Here is a 21,825-nt window from a genome sequence, read left to right as displayed (position 1 = left end):
GGAGTCCAGGTGCTGGAGGATGAGGTGGAGGGACAGGTTGACGGCGTCATCCACAGATCTGTTTGCTCTTTAGGCGAACTGCAGGGGGTCCAGGAATGGGTGTGTTAAATCCTTAAGGTGTGAAAGCACAAGGCGCTCAAAAGACTTCATCACAACTGATGTCAGGACAACAGGGTGGTTGTCATGGAGACCAGTAGTCCTTGGCTTTTTGGGGACTGGGATGATGGTGGAGGCCTTGAAGCAAGCTGGCACGTGACATGACTTCAGTGAGATGTTGAAGATATCCGTGAACACTCTTACTGGTTCTGCTGGTTTCCACTGGTTCCTACTAGTTCTTGCTGGTTTCTACATTTCCTACCAGTTCCTGTTTTTTTCCTGCTGTTTCCTGCTAGTTCCTACTGGTTCCTATCACTTCCTACTGGTGCTTATCACTTCCGACTGGTGCTTATCACTTCCTACTGGTGCTTATTGGTTCCTACTGGTTCCTATCACTTCCTACTGGTGCTTATTGGTTCCTACTGGTTCCTATCACTATCACTTCCTACTGGTTCCTATCACTTCCTACTGGTGCTTATTGGTTCCTACTGGTTCCTATCACTATCACTTCCTACTGGTTCCTATCACTTCCTACTGGTGCTTATTGGTTCCTACTGGTTCCTATCACTTCCTACTGGTGCTTATTGGTTCCTACTGGTTCCTATCACTATCACTTCCTACTGGTTCTTATTGGTTTCTTATTGCTACTGGTTCTGACATGTTGGATCTGTGTTCTGTTTGTTTCTCTTTAGGCTGGAGCAGCAGTTGATGAGCAAAGTGCTCTTAGACATGTACCCCAGCACTTTCTCTGACCCCGCCCACAACGACAGCTCTGACCAATCAGAGCTCGAGAAGCAGAGCGTCTCTTCAGACACTGGTAGATGGACAAGCTGACATTTTTCTTTCCTTGTCTATATCTGTCTCTCCATCCATAACTCCTCCTCTTCTTCTTCTTCTACTTCTTCTTCTTCCGCTTCCTCCTCCTCCTCCCTCTTCCTCCTCTTCCTCATCCTCCTCCTCCTCTTCTTCTTCTTCTACTTCTTCTTCTTCCGCTTCCTCCTCCTCCTCCCTCTTCCTCCTCTTCCTCATCCTCCTCCTCCTTCTTCTTCTTCTTCTTCTTCTTCTTCTTCTTCTTCTTGTACTTCCTCCTCTTATTCTTCCACTTCCTCCTCTTCCTCCTCCTCCTCCCTCTTCTTCTTGTACTTCTTTCTCTTCTTCCACTTTCTCCTCACTCTACTTCCTCCTCCTCCTCCTCCTCCTCTTCCTCCTCTTCTTACTTTTTCGGTTTCCCTGCCAGATGTTCCCTCCAGATCAGCTGGTTCTGGTTTATTCCAAATTTCCTTAGTTCTGTTCTGGAGGTTTCTGGTTTTGTAAAGACACGTTATCTGTTGTTCAGTGGAGGCAACAGGAGGAGGAGGAAGAGGAGAAGGAGGTCTTCAACTCTTCGTTGACTCAGACGTGTTCGTGGACTCTGAATTAATCCGGGAGCTCGTTTTTGAGGTTCTGATGGAGACTGTTGCTCTGATGCTGGGTCAGAGGGACACCCTGGATACTGGACCAGAACCAGGATTGGATCAAGCAAAACCTGGACCAACAACAAATCAAGAGGTACCGAACCTCTGCTCTCAGAGTCTTCAGTTCCAGTTCATCTTCACTAACTGCTAGTTCTGTTCCAGGATGAACCAGTTCCACTGGTCCCAACACCAGTACCAACCCCGCCACCCAGTCCAACCAAGCTCAGCACAAAGACCACACCTGTGACCACGCCCCCTGCATCAGAACCAACCAGCCCGCTGAACAATGGGTCAAACCCGCCAATCATAGTGCCAGGTTAGTCACAGCATTCAGCATGACATAGCATCGTGCATCGTTGTGAGATTAATTAAGTATGGTTTCAGTGTGGGAGCAGTTGTTAGCAGTTAGCATCTTTAGCACTATAGTTAGCATCAATAAACAATAAAAAAGAAATCTTTTAGAGTTCTCTGGTAGAATTCAGAATTCATTGGTCCATCAATGAGGACAAGCCGTCCTGGTCCAGATGCAGCAGAACAGGCCCAAACCAGGACATTAGCACCCCCATGTTTGATGGAGGGATGAGGTTCTGATGCTGGAATGATGCAGTGTTGTTTCATCTCATTTAAACCAAACTATTCTACTTTGGTCTCATCTGTCCACTAAACATTGTCCCAATAGTCTTCTGTCTTGTCCACATGATGTTTAGAAATGTTCTTCTTGGAGAGCAGTGTCTTTGTCCATCACACCATCAGAATCAGAATCAGAAAAGACTTTATTGCCAAGCATGTTTGTACATACAAGGAATTTGCCTTGGTGTTGGTACGCATAAAATAAAATGAAAGAAAAATAAATATAGAAACTATATATAAAATACAAAAAATACAAAATACAAAAATATATACACAGTATATATATATATTCCACCAGAACTGTGGGATGGTAGTGAGTTTGATGTTCATGGGGGGGGTTTGGCATTGTTCAGCAGACGGACTGCGGATGGGAAAAAACTGTTCACCATGCGAGTGGTTCTACACTCGATGGATCGCAGCCGTCTGCCAGAGGGGAGTCTGTTAAATAGTCTGTGTCCAGGGTGAAAGGGATCAGACACAATCTTAGCTGCTTCAGAGTCCTGGAAGCGTTCAGCTGGTCTAGAGACGTCAGACTGCAGCCAATCACCTTCTCTGCATGAAGAAGATGAATCCACTGAACAACCATGGTTGTTCAGTGGATTCATCAACATTAACATCAGCCAATGAGAGAGAGGCCTTTAGCTGCTTAGAAGTTCCCCTGGGTTCCTCTGGGACCTCTCAGACTATTATGGAGTGATCTTTGTTGGTGGACCACTCCTGTGGAGGGGAACAGTCGTCTTCAATCTGTCTGACTGTGGATTATTTGTGGGTTCCAAACTCTTTAGAGATGGTTCTGGAACCTTTTCCAGTCTGATGAGCAACAACAACTCTTTCTCTGAGCTCCTCAGAAAGCTCCTTTGTCCACAAACATGTGTTGTGAAGATCAGCCAGAGACAAATCCCGGATTTATTGAAACTAAACCAGGAACCGAACCACAGTCGTCTGATGTTTTGAGCCTTCTTTATGAATGAATGTAGTCTGATTACAGTCTGCTTCTCTGGTTAATTGTGATGTCAGAGCCATTAGCCACTCCCACCTCCAGCCCAGAGCCTGCCCCCTCTCCAGGAGTATCTGCAATTCACCAGACCACACCCCCCCTCACCTGGTTAGACCCTGAAGTGCGATTGGACGAGGAGAGACCAGAAGAACACCTGGATGCTGACAAACAGCCGTTGTAAGTAGAGAGTGACAGAGCTGGTGTGTAGGAGTTCAGACTTCATTAACTATGACCTGTTCCTCCCGAAGGCTGATGTCTGAGCCTCCTCTGTCCTCCCCGTGTCCTCCTCCTGGACCCAGACCAGCGTCCCCCTCCAACTCATCAGATGACTCCGGTACCACCACCAGAACCAGTACCACCAGCAGAACAGCAGGAACCGAAGCCCTGAAACACATCTCAGAGGGAGAACTTCTCCTCAGCGTCAACCAGCTGGTCGCCATGACGGGTACCTTTAACTAAACCTCCTCATCAACTTTCATCTTTAAACCAAACTCCAAGATTTTATTTCTTCAGGATTTTATTTCTTTCTTCTTTTACCCTAACCCTGAGACACAGGTGTTAACGACACAATATCTCAGACTCTAGAGCAGAGGTGCCCATACTGGCTTGTGGGCTACAGTGTTAAAAACTCTATCCCTTTCTTTTTATTAATCTAAGAAGAAAAATTGCTGCACAGCAGCTTTAGAAAAAAAGTGCTGTCCCTTTAAGAGAGACGGTGGTCTTGAGTTGTTGTTGTTGTTGATGTTGTGCACGGTTGTGGATGTGTGCCGCTGAACTGAGGGCATGTTGCAATAAAAAGTTAAAAAAAAGAAGATGAAAGTTAGTCTTGTTGTTGGTTCTGGATGTACAACAGATAAACGATAAACTAACATCTAAACCTCTGGGTTTTAATACCTGCACTACCTTCACGATACACTCGTCGATCACGATCGGGGTAATGGGCACCCCTGCTCTAGAGGTAGAACTCTTCCCCAGCTGTTGTATAGGGGAAGACTTCTGGCTGTCAATAACTTGGTTGCCTCGGCTCTGTGGCACAGACTGATCGCATTGACACCACCGAGAGGCCTGATGGAGGAAGTCCAGAATGACTGAGTACAGCTTTCCCCAATTGTTTATCACTCCAGCTGTGGGGGAGTGGCAGGAGCAAGGAGGTCAACTTTCATTAACAACTCCACACCCCGAAGGTTTCAAACAACAGGGAAACCTGCAGTCTATCAAACTTGCGTGAAGGTTTTGAACTTGCGCTCTCTGACAGGGATAAAGGAGTTGAGGTGGTCTGAGTTTTTTGGCTCAGATGTTTCCCCGAAAGGCGGCTGGCGGTCTCTGTACAAGTAGAGAACAGCAGATCTCCAGTGGAGGGTTGTACATGGGGCAGTAGCCACAACAGATACAGAGCGCACCTGGATCCAAACCTGGGGGCCGAAGGTCTTTTTTGTTTATGGAATGAAACTTTGGTCCATTTATTTGTTCAATGTCCTCGACTGATTTCACTTACTGAATGGTTAAAACGTTTGTTTCAGTGTCTTGGTGAATTCTTTTCCTTTCATTTGTTTATTTTTGGCCCTACATGTGTTAAGTTGGCCATTTGGCTGACACGCAGAAATAAGGCACAGGTACCGGCAATGTGGACCCGGTGCAGGTTTTGAAAGGACCACTAAAACACACTGGTATTACAGAATGGTAGATGATATCAAGGCCTTTAATGATAAATGGTCGGTTGGGGGTGATTTATGTTCTTTGGGGGAAAATGAAGAGCTAGTTGTCAACCTCTGAAAAATGTGTTAGCGGGATAAATTGACAGGCTTGGTTTTAGTTTTTTTTGTTCATTTCTAATTTGTGCTAGTTTTAAAAAAACAACAATTTTTGTACTTTGTAGTGATGGTTATTTGGTTTTTGGAGTAATTTATGGTTCCCAGTAATGGGTAGATGAAAGGATTCCAACCTCACCTCTTCTCTCTCATCTAATCTCTCATCTCTAATCTCTCATCTCATCTCTTCTCTCTCATCTCTTGTCTCTGTAACATGAGCTGTTCTGGGGGCGTGGTTGGATCAGTCCATGTCACGCTGGTTCCGATTGATTTGACAGCTTTATGATGTTGGGGCAGTTCTTTACAACTTCTTTGTTATAATTTTATTTTGTGTTGTTTTACGTGTGCGTGTGTGCGTGTGTTAGTGATGAAGTCACTGCTCCAGATGATGAAGTGGTGAGGGTGTGATGCTCCAGTATTAATGAATGAGTTTAGCTGTAAACTCTTGTCTTCTTGTCCTCGTCCTGTCCTGTTTCTGAATCCGGTCTTCTTTTATGTGTCTCTCAGAGGACGAGACCATCTGCAGTTTCTCCAGCTCTCTGCAGGACATGGTGAGCACCCACTGAGCAAGGCATTGCATGGTTGATGGCTGAATTCCCACAGACTGAAGAATACTAATGTTTTGACATGTTAGCATTATAGCATGTTAGCATTGTAGCAGTAGTAATGTTTGCTTCTGGGTTAAAGGATCTAATTATGTTGTAAGATCCTGTTTTTAATGTTTTAAAGATTCTTTATCAAGTCGTCAGCTTTTATTTTGAAGGAGTTCTTTCCTTCTTTGTTTTTCTTTGCAGCAGTTTGATCCCCTCAGTCTCCTGATGTTATGATGACTTCTGACGTCGTTGATCTTGTTGGTTTCTAATGTCCTTCTAACGTCTTCTCCGTCCGTTTTGTCTCTTCTTGTCCTTCCAGGACTTGGACCCCCCGAGTGAAGGACAGGTCAGAGGTCACAACCTCCTGCTGGCGCTGCTGACCAAGATGGAGGAGGGAGTCTCAGACAGAGGAGAGAGACCACAGCCAGAGGTGAGACAATCGTCTTTCAGTCCAGAGAAGAAGAAATTAATTCATAGGGAAGTCAGAAACCATGGATGAACCCTGAAATCTGACATCTGCTGTCTCCTCAGGGCTCCTGGAGAATGGAAGACCAGGACCAGGACCAGGAGGAGATGAGTGTCGGGGAGTTGAGAGAAAAACGGAGCAGAAAATCTCTCCAGTTAACAGATCCAGGTCTGGTCTCCTCACCTGGACAGATGAGTCAGTCTGCAGGTATGAAAACCTGAAAGAGTTTAAACTTCAGATTCTAGAGAAGAAGAAGTAAAAGAGTAAAACGATGATGCCCTTGTTAGGGGTCCATGCAAACAAAGTACGAAGGATCCCTATTGTTTTTCTTCTGATTTTTCTTCTTATTATTATATTTCTTCGCCTGTTATAGGCATGTTTATATCTCACAGACAAACTTGAAATTGAAACTTGACAATAATAATCTGTGGATGACTCCTTACAAGCCCATCAAGTTTTGTGCAATACGGTCTATAGGGGGCGCTACTGGTGAATTATGTCTCTGCGTCCCGCTTGGGGACGACTTCGTCACGCGACATTGACTCCTTAACGATCGCAAGCGATCATCTAGTTTCACTTTGATTCTCCTCCAGACTGGTCAGAACATGTCACCCACGAGCTGAGGGTGGAGCCGATTGGCACGTTGACCTCTGACCTCCACACTGACCTGTCACTGTCGCCTCCTCCGACCACTGAGAAGACTCACACAGCAGGAAGACTGAGACACGTTTTCAAATCGTCATCGGCCGGTGAGTTTCTAGACATCCTCATGTTTATGTCTGTGTCCAGGAAGTAGGACACAGGAAGTAGGACACAGGAAGTAGGACACACCTTATGACCACGACTTGGTCACACCAGATTTTAGCCAGATTTAGTCACCAGCAGAGGGCGCTGCTCTACAGGATTCACGGGTCACATGATCAAACGTTTATGTTGATTAGAGCCAAGTGTCTGTGGAGACACTGGAGGAAAGTAAAGCTGACTAACAGAGGGCTGGTCTAAAGGATCCGTGGTGAGTTCACTGTCTGCAGTAACAGAGGGACAGTCCAGTGTCCGTGGTGAGTTCACTGTCTGCAGTAACAGAGGGACAGTCCAGTGTCCGTGGTGAGTTCACTGTCTGCAGTAACAGAGGGACAGTCCAGTGTCCGTGGTGAGTTTACTGTCTGCAGTAACAGAGGGACAGTCCAGTGTCCCTGGTGAGTTTACTGTCTGCAGTAACAGAAGGACAGTCCAGTGTCCGTGGTGACTTCACTGTCTGCAGTTACAGAGGGACAGTCCAGTGTCCCTGGTGAGTTTACTGTCTGCAGTAACAGAGGGACAGTCCAGTGTCCGTGGTGAGTTTACTGTCTGCAGTAACAGAGGGACAGTCCAGTGTCCGTGGTGAGTTTACTGTCTGCAGTAACAGAGGGACAGTCCAGTGTCCGTGGTGAGTTTACTGTCTGCAGTAACAGAAGGACAGTCCAGTGTCCGTGGTGAGTTCACTGTCTGCAGTAACAGAGGGACAGTCCAGTGTCCGTGGTGAGTTCACTGTCTGCAGTAACAGAGGGACAGTCCAGTGTCCGTGGTGAGTTCACTGTCTGCAGTAACAGAGGGACAGTCCAGTGTCCGTGGTGAGTTCACTGTCTGCAGTAACAGAGGGACAGTCCAGTGTCCGTGGTGAGTTCACTGTCTGCAGTAACAGAGGGACAGTCCAGTGTCCGTGGTGAGTTCACTGTCTGCAGTAACAGAAGGACAGTCCAGTGTCCGTGGTGAGTTCACTGTCTGCAGTAACAGACAGTGAACTCTAACCCCTAACCCTCGCCTCGTCCATTTCACCTGGTGATCTTGCTGCGCGTAGTGTTTCTGTGTGGTGTTATGTGTTGTGTGAACTTTTGGTAACAAGTGTTGCAGTTAATTAATTAATATAAAGACCTACGATGCCTCCCTTGTTGTTAAAATTATTCCATTTTTTTTTGTTGTTGTAAAATTATTATGTTTAAGTGTGTAGAAAGTGTTTAGGAGCATGGAAAAGGTTAATAGGTTGTTGTTTTATGTTTTATATGCAGAGATCCTGGAGCAGATGTTACATAAAACATAAACTGAATAAATAAAATGAGTGAAATAGAAAATTATTTCATGAACTATACAAATATAAAAGCTGAATGTTTCTGAAATAAAAACAGTCAGTCTCAGGTGAGTTTATGAAGGTTTGTCTCTGCAGGTGGACATGAGGAGGAGGAGGAAGAGGAAGAGGAAGAGGAGGAGGGAGGAACCAGGAGGATGGATGTTCATCTGCCCTTGGCCAGACCAGAGGAGGAGGTGATGGAGGTGATGGAGGACTCTGACTCTTCCACCCATGACGTTTTCTGATTATGATGTCAGACACATCCTGTGACCTTTGACTGTTTTAACTTGTTAAAAATAAACTTAATAAATGCCTTTAACATGATGTTCATGTTAACAGCGCCCCCTGCTGTCTGTCTCCTTGTTCTTTCTGCAGCAAAATTAAAATCTGATCTCAGATCAGATCATCCGGCCTCCAGCTGATGCTCAGCTTCTAATCACTTAATATAACATTATTTAATATAATAATAATAATAAAATGTTGTAGAATTATGTAATGAATCACATAAGAACTTTATGAACAGAATCAAAAAATCAAACAAACACACAACAAATATGGTAAACAAACAACAGTGATTTGTGTAAAAGCTTCAGTGTTGATGAGTTCAGAGATCTGTGAGTTCATTACTCTGATTGGACGACTCTCTGAAGACTCTGATTGGTCGATATTCTCAGAGGAGGTGTTCACTCTTGAAAAATCTGACGTAATTTCATCTAAATGAGTTCTTCTCTTCCTGTTTCCTGGTCTAGTTCTAGGTTCTTTGGTTCTGGGCTTAGTTCTGGGCCTAGTTCTGGGCCTAGTTCTGGGTTCGGTTCTTGGTCTGGTTCTTGGAAGAAGATGAATTTCAGGTTGTAGATGTTTGACAGAATATCTTGTGCTGGATTTAAAGCTTGATTTATTTTTACTGCTGCATGTTGAGTATGAGTAGTTTAAATAGGAACTCCTCCTGAAAACTTGCTTGTTATGCTGACAACCAGAAATTAGCTGCACCAGTTTCTATAACCCTAACCCTCAACCTAACCAGTTTATATGGTTATATAACCATACTACATGTACCTGTTGAATACTCTGATCAATACTACGCGTACCTGTTGAATACTCTGATCAATACTACACGTACCTGTTGAATACTCTGATCAATACTACGCGTACCTGTTGAATACTCTGATCAATACTGCATGTATCTGTAGACGACGATGATGATGAGGACGAAGCAACAACTCTATTGTTCTTGCTCATAGAGCTGCGAGAACAAGAAAGAAGTTCGTTGAGAAACCAGAGAGCCGAACTCTGGCGATGTCCTCATAGGCCCCTCCCACTGCAGTATACGTCACACACGATGATTATTGGATCACTCTGTTCATTCAGCATGTATCCACACACAGTATGCCACATTAACACAGAGTTGTAATGTATTGTTGTAAGTTCACGTTTGCCTTTGGGCTTCCGTAGCAGCCTGCTCGTGTGTCCCTCACTGTGCCCCGTGGCCGCGAGCATTTCTGCTTTTCTGCATTAACCACACCCACAATTTCTGATCAGTCACAGAATAGTAACACCACACCAGAAAAAAAGTTCTGTGTCGAGAACAAGCTGAGAGAACAAAATGACAGTGGAACGAAAACAGCAGCATTTAATTTCTATTATTGATTTGTGTAAATATAAAATAAACTTTAAAAACTGACTAATTTAAACTGTTAATTCATATAATAATGATTTAATGTTGAAACCATTAGTGTAAAATGTTTTGTTTTCATTCATGACTCATTAAATAAGTGGCTGAATCGGACGGGCTTTAGGACCTGAAGGAACCCTTCAGAGGAGGCGGGTTTGAGGGGCGGAACCATGGGCGGAGTTTCAGGCTCCACAAACAGGAAGTAATTCCTCAGCCATTTCCATAAGAAAAGTACAAATAATTCAAATATTTGTTGCCATTAAATAACAGAGACATTTGTCTGAGCTCTTGATTAGTTTTGGATAAAAATGGAAAAAAATTAAATTAAATGTGTGCGTGTAAATCTTCCAGTAACTCGTCAGGAGATGAAGAAAAAGGTTTTTACTCACATTCATAGATGATTTGTTCATTCAAGGATGAATCCTCACACGTTTATTAGTTTGATATTAATGTTCTGATCTCAACTTTTAAAGTGTATTAATTATATTCAAGGTTTCTAGGTTTTTATTGTTATTGTGAAACAGGAGGAACCTGAACAGGACATCCAGTCACAACAACACAGTGAAAAAAGATGAATAATAAACCAAGTAAAGCAAAGAAAGCAATAGAAGCAGTAATGCAGCATAAAGTGAATATGATTAAATCAATATATGTGTAACTACACATATTTGACCTGGAACATTTATTGGGTGGTCTGTCGTTATAATATTAGTTTATCTATATTTCATCATAATTAACTAGTGGAAACGTTTATTTCTAAACAAGTAACCTTTAGTTTGAACGCGACAACAGGAAGCAGATACGTTCTCTGCTGCTGACGTCAGTCCGAAGGGCGTGTCAGACTGTGTGGAGGGGGCGTGGTTTGACTGTCTGTGGGTCAGTGTGGATGGAGCTTTAAGAGAAGCGGCAGCAGGACGGAGCCCACCCCGACTCTGTGCTTCGTTCTCACGGACCTTTTCACCGTTGCTGCCCCGGAGCCTCTTGAGACTGACCGGAATACGATCCTGACAGGACCCGGGTCAACCTACGGATCAATTACAACCGCTTTACCGCTGGAGGACCTTGAAACCACCGGTTGATACTGGACCTTAGCTGGACCCGCGGTCGGGCCCGGTTCTGTTCCGGCTGCTTCGGACCCTGATGCCGCAAAGACTGTGAGACCGTGAGGAGATGCCGCTGTCCGGCCGCCGCAGCCGGGACAAGGCGGCGGCTGTGGACGTGGATGCGGCGGAGCGGCTGTGCTCGGTCCGGGAGCGGCTGGAGGCCACCGTGTCCGGGCTGGAGGAGCTGGAGCTCCTGCGGCAGCGGCAGGAGCTGCGGGTCCGGGCCACCGTAGACCCTCGCCGGAGGGATTCTGAGCGGAGCTCCGAGGAGAAGCTGCTGGAGGAGAACATCCTGGTGCTCAGGAAACAGCTGGTAGGTCCTGACTCTGACCTCTGACCCCAGTCTGGGACAAGCTGACTCAGGTGTGCGGTCAGAGGTCAGAGGTGAGGGCGGGGTCAATCCGACTGGAGATTAGAAAAATGATTATTTATTAGTGATTCTATTAATTTCCATTGATGGATCAGTTTACTGTATTAATCTAAATGATTCATCAATGTTTCAGTTTAACATCGAAATATTCATCAGCTGATTAATCAATAGTTCAATAAATCAAGATCAGCTGATCAAACTGTAAAGTGTTGTTGACGGTGTAAACATTTAGTATCATCACAAACAGAAATAATCTAATCTATGAGCTGATAAGATATAAATATATATATAAACAATAAAGAGGAAAGAACTGATAAAATAATAATAATAATAATAATAATAATGAACTCTTTATTGCTTCAGGACGCCTGGACGTGTCCTCAGCTGTTGTCTCTTTGTCTCTGTGCTGCGTTCAAGTGCAACTTTTAACACTTTAGCCATCATGTCCTCGGTGTGAAGTGTGAGAGGAGTCTGGAACAGTTTGATCTGTACCCTTCCAGGCCTTGAATCCCCTGGACACAGATCAGTTTTAGTTTCAAGTTCTTTTCAGCCAACGTCATCGTTACTGAAGTCTAAACGCTGAATCTGCTTCTGTTTAGGGAGGGGGATGAAGACGAGGAGGTGGAGGAAGTAGAGGAAGAGGATGAGGTAGAAAAAGAGGAGGAGGAGGAGGAGGAGGAGGAGGTTTTTGGTTCAAACCCAGAGTCTGGTGTTTCTCATTAGACTCCGGCCTCTTTGTGAACCTGGAGCTTCATCTGAAGACGAGTCATGAGTTCAGTGTTTAGAGTGTCAGACGGCGGCCATCTTGTTCCGTCTTTATTAAAACTAACTGTGTGGAGCTTGACACGTGTCTGCTGCAACACGCTTCATGGTTCAAATCTTGGAAGAAGGGAGAGGATTCTCTCTGGGTTTTAGTTCCTGCAAACATCCAGCAGATAAAACTGTCCCTGTGAGGACCAGGAGGTCAGAGGTCAGGCTGAGTTAATAAACACGAAGCACACAGGAAGTCAGTCTGAGTCTGTGACTGTCAGTGGGCGTGGCCTGAGGCTGTCAGCTGGACGAACAGCTGAAGGAGTTTTAGTCACGTTCATTAATCAGTTATTGATGATTTATCAGTTATTGACCGTAGCAGCAGTGTCTCTGGTTCAGCCTGTGTGTGTGTGTGTGGTCCAGGTATTACTCATGTTGTGAGGACCTTTAATCAGTCACATGATTGAGATGTCCTTCTTATGAGTGTGTTTTATCAGTTCATGTCCAGTTAAGGACCTTCAGTCAGGACTGTTTGTCTTTAAAGTTAATAAGCTACTAATACCAATTAATACTAATTCATGCTAATACTCGTTAGTGCTGTAACACAGTGATTCTCATCGTCCTCAAGTCCTCAGACCAACATCTGTGATGTTTGTCCTCAGATCAGTTTAAACATCAAATATGAACATCTTCCAGTCCAACCATGTCCAGACTCTTGTCCATCCAACTCCGTCCTAACATTAAATCTGATTCATTGTTTGATCGTGAGAGACAGGACGGGGAAACCGATTATTTGATCGTGACTCTTCTCCTGTCTGATTATTATAACTGATACTTCAGTTCAATAACATCTGTAATGTTTCCATCAGAACTGTCTGAGGAGGAGGGACGCTGGTCTCATCAGTCAGCTACAGGAGTTGGACCGTCAGATCAGTGACCTGCAGCTGGACACGTCATGTGATGCGTCACGTAATCAGCTGGAGACAGACAGCCGACCGAGCTCAGGTACAAGAAGATCACTTCACCTTGACTGAAGGAGAATCTAGATCTAATACAACTAAATCCATTTATACATTAAATTGTAATTGTAGCTGAATAAACATGTGTGTTCAGATCTGTCCGTACTCACCTGGTTCTAGGAACCAGCTGGGGTCCGGTTCCTCTGATAGTCATGGAGACTCTGTCTGTCTGATGAAGTCAGTTCGGTTTCCGCGTCCTCTGTCTCTCAGGTTTTTTCGAGCTTAGCGATGGAGCGTCTGGATCGCTGTCCAACTCCTCCAACTCCGTCTTCAGTGAATGTTTCTGTTGGACGGCGGACTCTGGAGGATACCTCCCGTCCACAGGCAAGTCCAGCTTCATTTGTTTGCTCCTTTATTTTTTTATTTGATGGATTCATGGCTGAAACAATTGTCTTTATTAACACTGACTTCTACATGGTGGTGGTTCTGGATCTGAGGCCTGACTCTGAATCTAAAACCGGCAGTTCAGTTCCTGGTGAAACCTCCACCAGCATCTAGTTCCTGGTGGAACCTCAACCAGGAACTTGACACTGCAGCTCAGCACTGCTGCAGGGTTTCTGACTGAAGCTGCAGTCTCTGTTCATACTTGCCAGTAAAATATCATCTGATAAGACGCTTGAACACACCCAGAACCTTCTGTTCCTTTATGGAGAATCTGCAGCAGCAAACATGCTTTGAAGGAACGACACATTTTTATCATCGTCTGGCACAGAATATTAATTCAGAGCGTATAATATTATTATATTATAATATTCCTGATGAAATGTGATTAGACACCATCATCTGCTCTGGACATGGTTTATACTCTCAATCTGAAACCAGTCTGCAGGTCTGTTTGCTTGTCATTGCCACTTCTTTTAGTTTAATTAGTTCATTCATTTAGCTTAATTCATTTTTCTGGGTCTGAGGCCTTGAGTACATACATAAGAAGACAGAAATAAACACAGAGGTTTGTGCAGATAAAATCAGATGTGAACGAGGAAGTGGTGTCTGGTCACAACAGGCCTTTTCTCCAGCAGATATTCTGACGTGTTGGAGCAGGAAAAACTTTACTGATGCCTCTGTGTTCAGACGTCATTCATGTTGTTACCTCCAACTGTTTTTCCTGCTTATGTAAAATATATTCAAAACAAATTATTTATGTCTTAGTTCAGTATGCGTCTCATCAGTATACATCTGTATAGCAAAAAATAGTAGTATACTTGGCTGAAGTGGGGAAATCAATAAAAGCAAATTGTGATAAATGCAGAGGAATAAAGACTAAATTATTTTTATGGAAAGGTTCACCACATGCAGACCAGTGAGGAACATGACGTAGACATATCATCATCCAGGTCCAGTATGAAAAGAAGAACCAAACCATTCATCAACCTCAGATCAGACCGAAGAATGTCTAAAGATCCAGATCAGGCTAAAGAACGTAATTCCACCTGGAGACTAAACTACACCTGGCATCGCAGTCCAAAGGAGGAGACACCAACACAGTTCAGACTAACTGAAAATAGACTGTGTATAAAATGTCTGTGTTTCCAAAAGAGGTCCAGAAATAATGGACATAGCTGTAGTTATGTTTTTTTTTATTGTCTTCATGTTAGTTTGTGCAGCTGAGTCAGGAACTCAACTATGTCTACATGTTTATCATCTCAGTCCCAGACCAGAGTGAACATGGAGGATTAACATTTCACAGAACACTGTCTCCACTGAAAAGAATTTTCCACTTACTAATGGCTGAGTGCTCCGTCCACAGCCAAACCAAACAGAGTCATTACCACAGTCAGCAGACCATTTCATCAGAACAGCCTTGCTCACAGTTAACTCTCTGTCAGCTGCTGAGTTTAGGAAACACAGCAACATGAACTAAACTCTGATGGTTTTGGACTATTTGTGTTTGAAAATGTGACGCGTTAACTGGCTGGTTCACTGTCATTTAATGGAGTGCAGCTGAGCCTGGATGTGCTCGTTGACGTCTAATTCTTCTTGTTTCTAGATGAGCTGGCGAGCTGTTTGGAATGTGACGGACTGGTTGGAAGGCTTTGTGATGACTCTGCTACAGTCCGCCGCTCACTCTCAGCTCCTCACCCGCCCACTATGGATGTTGCCTCTTCCATGGTTTCCAATGACACTCAGTCTAAATACCACTGCGACCTGGTGTCCCAGAACGGTGGTGAAATTTACCGCTACCCAAGCCCGATGCATGCGGTGGCTGTCCAGAGTCCTGCTTTCCTGCAGATGTTGGGTCATGGAGGTCATGGCAGAGATGAGACTCAAGTTTACAAACCAGAAACCTCTCCACTTCCAGCTTCTGTTTCAGCACCGTGTGTACCCCAAAGCTCCTCCTGGCCAGCCTCCTGCTCCTCTGTCTCCCAAACTCCTTCCCATAAACGTCTGGACAGCTACATCTACAGTCTGCTACAGCGGAAGGCCCAGTCCATCAGGACCAGCAGACCCAGGACCAGCATCAGCACAGAGCCCTCAAAGAGCATCCTGAGGCAGGCTAGTCTCTGTGGGAGGCAGCTATCTGGTCCCGGTTCTGGTTCTGGTTTTGGTTTAGGGATTCTGAGGGGCCCTGAACTGAAATCCTCATCACCAGCAGAAGGTGTTGCAACCTCGTCTCCTCAGAGGCAGTGGTCTGTGGAAAGTGACACCAGCTGTCCCCGTAGTTACGGCATCCAAAACAGCTGTTCTGTCACCAACAAGGACACAAATACAAGTACAAACAGTCTCCTGAGAAAGAAGAGCAAATGGCTTCTTCCTTACCCAGGAACACACAGCACAACTAAAGACTTTAGGGAACCAGGCAGTCTCAAAGCAAACCCTGAAGAGACCAAGCAGTCCTGTTGCCCTAACCCTGACCCTGACCAGGAACTGCTCCTTAAGTCACCCACAGTTTTCAGAACACAGTCAGGTACTCCCAGAAACAGCCCTGAAACTCTCCAGACTGGTCCAGCAGAGAAAGATGTCGCCAGTCTGGGTTCCTCCTCCCAGAGTCAAGACGAAGGAAGAGGGAGTCACATGGTTGATGGCAGATACATTCTCACCCAGAAATCCATCAGACACTGCAAGGGTGACCACAAGAATGTCAAGAATGTCAAGGTGAAGAGCACCACAGCTCTGAAGAAGAGTTGGGCCTCTGAACACAAACAGCCTCCATCAGAGAGAAGAAGCGATAAATCTCACCGCAGGCCAAGCTCTAAAAAGTCACAGCTGCTGGAAGACAGAGGCTCTGTTCACATTAAAGTCTCCAAGAGAGGAGGCTCCTCCAGAATGAAATGCCTCCCTGCATCCATCCCAGAAGAGCGAGTCCCAGAAAGACATACTATGACCACCACACTGAGCAATGTGCCATCATGTGTTTCCAAGCATTGTCATCATGCAAACCATGGTAACCACCTCCTTCATGGTCACCATCACTATCGTGGACGCGACCAGTTTGTGGTTGTTGCAAAACCAAAGTACAAACGGAATGGTTACCGTCGGTTGCGTGCGATCATGGAGGTTACACATTATGAGGCGTTCAGGCGCGCTCAGCACCGTCAGGGCAAGGAGCTGCTCAGCAACTCTGCAGCCAGCATCAACCCCCCCTCCAGCCCTCGTCCTTACGTTGGTGGCAGTGACTCTGAGTATTCAGCGGAGTGTGCGTCGCTGTTTCACTCCACCATCGTGGACACTAGCGAGGACGAGAGGTCCAACTACACCACTAACTGCTTCGGAGACAGCGAGTCCAGCCGGGAAGAGAAGGTGGAGGAGAGCACTCCCAACACAAGTGATACGGAGGAGAGTGGAGGAAGTGGAGCCAGGGATGGGTTATGTGCAGTGGGCAGAGGGTGGGCTCAATTAAGGTCAGGAGGGCAGGACATGACCCCTGCTCGGGCAAAGGCCTTTGTCAAGATTAAAGCGTCTCGCAACCTGAAAAAGAAGATCCTCAGGTTTAGGTCTGGTTCTCTTAAAGTCATGACGACTGTGTGAATTGGACATTTCAACCAACACTAATCCATCATCGATACTTAGGAAATACAGAAAACAAACATCCTGAATCTTCTGTTCGGGTTTGATGAAGCCATCTGACCCAGTTCTCCTCTGCTAATCCTGTTTTCATTGTTTACTACGATGTTCAGATGCTAAAAACAATGCATGACATGAACTCATCAAATGCTTCTGTCTAAATGAAACTGCATGGATCATGTTCATTTTGAACCATGACACCATTTCTGTTCTAATGCATTCTGAAGCTAAAGATAATTTTAAGGTATAATTGACTATCGTGAAACAACTATATGAATCAAATCAACACGTATGCATAATTAACAAGCATCATCTAAAAACATCTGCACATCTTTAGAGCACAGCTTCATCCATCTGGATCAAACAGTGTCTCTGGTTCTTTACACTGAGCTTCAAATTTACAGCTTCCCACAAACACAGCAAAAGATGCTTTTTACAAAGATATGAAACTTAGTTTTAAGCCAGGCGTTTCCTTCACTGTCTCCTCTTTACTGTCCCTCGTCGGCACAAACCTGGAATCATTCAGCTTCAAACAAACAAAAATGTTGTTGGACATGAATGATGCCAGCTTTTATGACCTCCTCCTGGCTCAAAGAGGAAGTCACTGTTAAAACTACAGGCCCCAATAAAAAGATAAAGAAATGAAGGCTGGAGCCAAAGATAAAGAATATGAGGTTGTTGAAGCTTTTGAGACGAATACTTGTTGTTTCATGGTGGTAAACCAGTGTTACCCTGATTACATCCTGTCGCCTCTAAACTCATTATTTGGTTCCTTGTTTGTGGCAAATGTCAGCAGAAGGTGTTCCTTCAACATCCCAGTGATGTTGGGAATATTTATTTGACAGTGTGCACCATGAAAGCACTGTAAAAACCAATTAGTTCACGCTCCAATTAGACTTTAATCTCTCATTCTTTATATTGATCTCATCCTTAAACAAATGTGTGCAACAGAATCACAAACCAACTTCTCCAGAAAACCAGGACATATTCCTGTGGAGAAAGTCTCAGGCTAATCTGGTTTAGTATGTCAACACAAGTCTTTCCTTTCACGGTGTTCAAAGAGACAAGTTCAAACACTGTCCATTACACACCTTGGTTGTTGAGAAGTTGGACCTGAGGCTTTTTTTGTGGGATCATGTCCTCCTGTCACTGGTGTAGGTGGGTTTCAGTTCCTCAGAGGTTGAAGACATTGTCTATAGAAATTTTATTTTCAGGGACTAATGTTGAGTAACTTTCCAATGAAGTTTGCTTCAGTTTGTGAAGATTTGATGATGTAGTTGGCCAGCATTTCAAAAAGATGTCACATCTGTGTGCCACTCTGTGGATCCTTAGTTCCACATTGTTGTGTCAAAGCTTGCTTCATGTCCTGCCAAGAAAGGTCTAACCCTAAATGTTCTGGGATACGACGAGTTCCCGAAGAACCAAATCCTGCTGCAGTAATCTCTTTATTTTCTGCACTTTGTGACAAACCATAAGGAAAGAGGATGAATGTTGTAACACAGTTAAGCTGTTGTTTGTATGTAGCTTTGTTTTGTATTTATTATCACATGAACTTGGCAGCACACCAAACATCTATAAATGCTTCTTTAGATAAGCTGTTTTTGATGAAAGCTTTTTAAAATGTTAAAAATTTAATATATTTGCTTGGCACGTATAGGAAACCACACATGGTACTAACAGACTGATTCCCTGGTATTTCATTCTTAATACTAAGCATTTAGATGCACTATGGATGAGGTCTACGGTTTGAGTTTTGTTTTCAGAATGGTTGCTTTGTTCTTGAGTCCCTTTTAAATGATTAACGGAATGTTTAATGGATGCTTGCTTATAATAGTGTTGCAGCTTTGATGAAATCTGATCTGTTTGTCAACTCTGAAGCTTCTGGACTTCTCTTTCAGGCTGACACCTCCCAAACAAATCTCATGCAAGATATATATACTGTAAATAATATGATATAAATAAGCCCTTCCTTATAAAAAACAAGAATTGTTATTAATCATTAAAATACAGATTAGTTGTAGAAGTCTTGACGCAGAGCCCTGCGATAGACTGGAGACCTGTCCAGGGTGTACCCCGCCTCTCGCCCGATGACAGCTGGGATAGGCTCCAGCAGACCCCATGACCCTTAACAGGAACAAGCGGTTACAGAAGAAGTCTTTACTCAGAGTTGATTGAATACCTGCAGCTTCAGACACCACAAATTAATTACTAATGATTAATTCTTCCCAACACACAGGACTGATCAGGATAATACTGTTAATTATTAGTTTTAATATAAATTTTAGCTGAACGTTGGCAACCCTGTTTAAACCAAGTCTGGTGTAATCAAAGATTGTCTGATCAGTTCTAAAGTTGGCTAACAAAAGTCGGTAAAAATGAGACCAAGGTTTTACGTTGTCCTCAGTGACCAAGAAAACGTGTCTGTCCAACACAAGTTTATAAACGAGCTTCTAAAGTCTGCGACGTGAGTGAAGGGAAGTAAACTAGACGGAAACGTGATTTATTCACTAAAGCTAGCAGTAGCTAGCTAAGTCATGTTGCTGTAGCTGGTTTAAACTAAACCTGTTCTGGGTCTGTCATACCACAGCGTCTGATCTCCATCTTTTCATCTGAATGTAATGAATTTACACAAGCAGCCTTAAAATGAGAATTTCATTGTTCTTTTCTGTTCTGGTCCAGTTTTCATGGTCCAGCAATAAATAACTCTTTATAAAAAGTTATTCCTACGAAGCATCATCCACTCCGTCCACATGTTTACTGGCTTTAAATTTAAATCTACGCTTTGTTTAAGGAAAACAAAACTCGGCTTCTCTAGATGTTTAACAACCAACACCGGTCCCTGGTACAAGACACTGGTACCAACACGATCCACCGTCACTGACACCAGTATCAGCGCTAGTCCGGTCAAAGTTCACCTGTGCAACGTTAAACGACTGTTACTAATGTGTGAATGATGTTTCAATGACAACGGTGTTGAACCTTTTTATGCTTCATTAAAGTGGACTCCAATATTCTGGGTCTTGTCTGCTTCTTCTGATTCAGTCACAGGAGAACAAACAGTGTCAGAGCTGATGAAGCCTGAATGGTGAATGTGGAATAATAAATTAATAAAATAATAAATCTTGTCTCCGTTACAGTAAACATGGTAGCTGTGGTTAGGGTTAATTATTACTGTAGCCCTGCTCAGTAATTATTAAATTAAATAACAAGATTATCACTGTAGCCCTGCGATAGACTGGAGACCTGTCCAGGGTGTACCCCCGCCTCTCGCCCGATGACAGCTGGGATAGGCTCCAGCAGACCCCGCGACCCTTAACAGGAATAAGCGGGGTGCATTATGAAGTGTGAAGTGAAGCAGCTCATTGAAGCGGTCATCTGACTTTGCTCAGGCAGCCACAAGAGCTGTCAAGGTGATTGGCTAAAGCAGAGTTAGATTTCATGGTAAGCCAATCAGAGGTACTCACATAGCAGTCTCACACAAATGATCAGAGATAGCCTGCAGCAATGGCTGGTCTGGAGCATTCAGAGGTAAAGTTGTCATTTTCAAGGTTTAAGTATAGGCACCACTTTAACCTCATTAAGGTAAAAGACAAGAACGTACACGTGAAGTGAACATTATGATGTAAGCAATTTAAATCTAACGAAGCATCTCTCAACTGAATGGGATGAATGGCAGGTATGTTGTTGAGAACATGCTGCCGCTGTCAACAGTTCACAAAATACCGGGGTCCTCCATGCCGAAAGACATTTTCTAAATACATGTTGAGAGAAATGCAGATGTGGAGTGCACTGGCTTGTGAAAAAAATAAATAAATAATGAAATTCCTACACATATTTAAACATATTTTTTAAAAAAGTAACACAATATTTACTTCCCTAGTAACTAGTTACTTTTATAGTGGAGTAATGATGCTAATAACTCAGTTGCTTTTTGTAACTAATAACTTTAACTAATTACTTTTTAAAAACAACACTGTTCATATCACAGTGAAGGTTAAAAACAAAACAGCAAACGTTAATGTCATTGTTGTCAGTGTACATAAAGTTTTACTGATTTAAATAGTTTGTTTGTTATAGGCGCGTGCACCACAGGGCGTGCACTATATAACCTTATGTGACATGAAGCTGTCAGTATTAGCAGTCGTTGTTTTTATTGGTTGTCACGGAATCATCAGTCCAATCAAATGATGCAGGGGTGGGATATCAAGGAAACCCCGTAGGGAATTAGCACGGACTGTGGAGAGGAGACGCGGTCAGCGCGAGGCCCGGTGACGTTGCTTCAGTTACAGACGTTAGAGTTTACCAAGGGCTAAAAGGATATATAGGTAAATGCTTTGTTTATATATTTACCTGTAATTATGAAATGTTTCATCATGGCACCGTGTTGTAATGTGTGTCGCTAACCGCGATTAGCCATTAGCATCTGTCACGATGCTGTAGCCTAACGTTACTGAATGTTGCTAATGTGTATTAATGCTGTAAAGCTAAGCTAAACTGTAAAGCTAAGCTAAACGTATTCGGAATGAGCTCATTTCATTCTGTAGAGACTGTTCTAAAGGAGATATAACTAAGAGACATTTATGTATAACTGCAGAGGACAGGACAGGACACACATCTCCTTGTGGACTCCCGGAGGACCCGGTTATTCCCGCTAACTAGTCTCGAGGTTTCCTGGAGCTAACGGTTATTGAAGTTCTCATTCTTCTGTCAGTGTTATCTCAACATTTCCCGCCGGTTCCAACCTCAGCACGTTCAACTGAA

At 43.9% G+C, this 21,825-nt stretch overlaps 2 protein-coding genes across 4 annotated transcripts in view; both read left to right on the top strand.

Moving 5' to 3' along the window:
• The window catches only part of LOC311510001 (protein TALPID3-like), a 10,678-nt gene extending 975 nt beyond the window's left edge, over positions 1–9,703 (top strand). Inside the window, exons 2-11 of one of the 3 annotated variants that reach the window (XM_084575472.1) lie at positions 789–913; positions 1,433–1,644; positions 1,713–1,866; positions 3,198–3,351; positions 3,426–3,622; positions 5,493–5,536; positions 5,898–6,008; positions 6,110–6,251; positions 6,638–6,793; positions 8,245–9,703. In XM_084575472.1, the coding sequence (XP_084431598.1) occupies positions 805–913; positions 1,433–1,644; positions 1,713–1,866; positions 3,198–3,351; positions 3,426–3,622; positions 5,493–5,536; positions 5,898–6,008; positions 6,110–6,251; positions 6,638–6,793; positions 8,245–8,393 (1,428 nt within the window). In that variant the 5' untranslated portion in view covers positions 789–804 and the 3' untranslated portion in view covers positions 8,394–9,703. Of the gene's footprint in view, positions 1–469; positions 914–1,432; positions 1,645–1,712; positions 1,867–3,197; positions 3,355–3,425; positions 3,623–5,492; positions 5,537–5,897; positions 6,009–6,109; positions 6,252–6,637; positions 6,794–8,244 lie in introns of those variants that run through there. The other 2 variants (XM_084575470.1, XM_084575471.1) reach the window with 2 other exon arrangements.
• A 1,011-nt stretch (positions 9,704–10,714) lies between these two features.
• On the top strand, positions 10,715–20,075 carry dact1 (dishevelled-binding antagonist of beta-catenin 1). Its single transcript, XM_084575469.1, has 4 exons — positions 10,715–11,236; positions 12,913–13,048; positions 13,273–13,386; positions 15,050–20,075. The coding sequence occupies exons 1-4, from the start codon at positions 10,991–10,993 to the stop codon at positions 17,026–17,028; spliced, it is 2,475 nt and encodes an 824-aa protein (XP_084431595.1). The 5' UTR covers positions 10,715–10,990; the 3' UTR covers positions 17,029–20,075.
• The last annotated feature ends 1,750 nt before the right edge of the window (positions 20,076–21,825 follow it).

The sequence above is a fragment of the Chelon labrosus genome (assembly GCF_963514085.1).
Source record: "Chelon labrosus genome assembly, contig: SCAFFOLD_99, whole genome shotgun sequence".
Lineage (NCBI taxonomy): Eukaryota > Metazoa > Chordata > Actinopteri > Mugiliformes > Mugilidae > Chelon > Chelon labrosus.
Note: the sequence above shows the minus strand (reverse complement) of the source record. Positions and strands in the feature narration are given on the sequence as shown.

Coding starts and splice junctions, on each gene's coding strand:
- dact1 (XM_084575469.1), top strand. CDS start 10,991: ATGCCGCTGTCCGGCCGCCGCAGCCGGGACAAGGCGGCGGCTGTGGAC. Junction 11,237..12,912: donor TGGTGCTCAGGAAACAGCTG/GTAGGTCCTGAC, acceptor TGTTTCCATCAG/AACTGTCTGAGGAGGAGGGA. Junction 13,387..15,049: donor AGGATACCTCCCGTCCACAG/GCAAGTCCAGCT, acceptor TCTTGTTTCTAG/ATGAGCTGGCGAGCTGTTTG.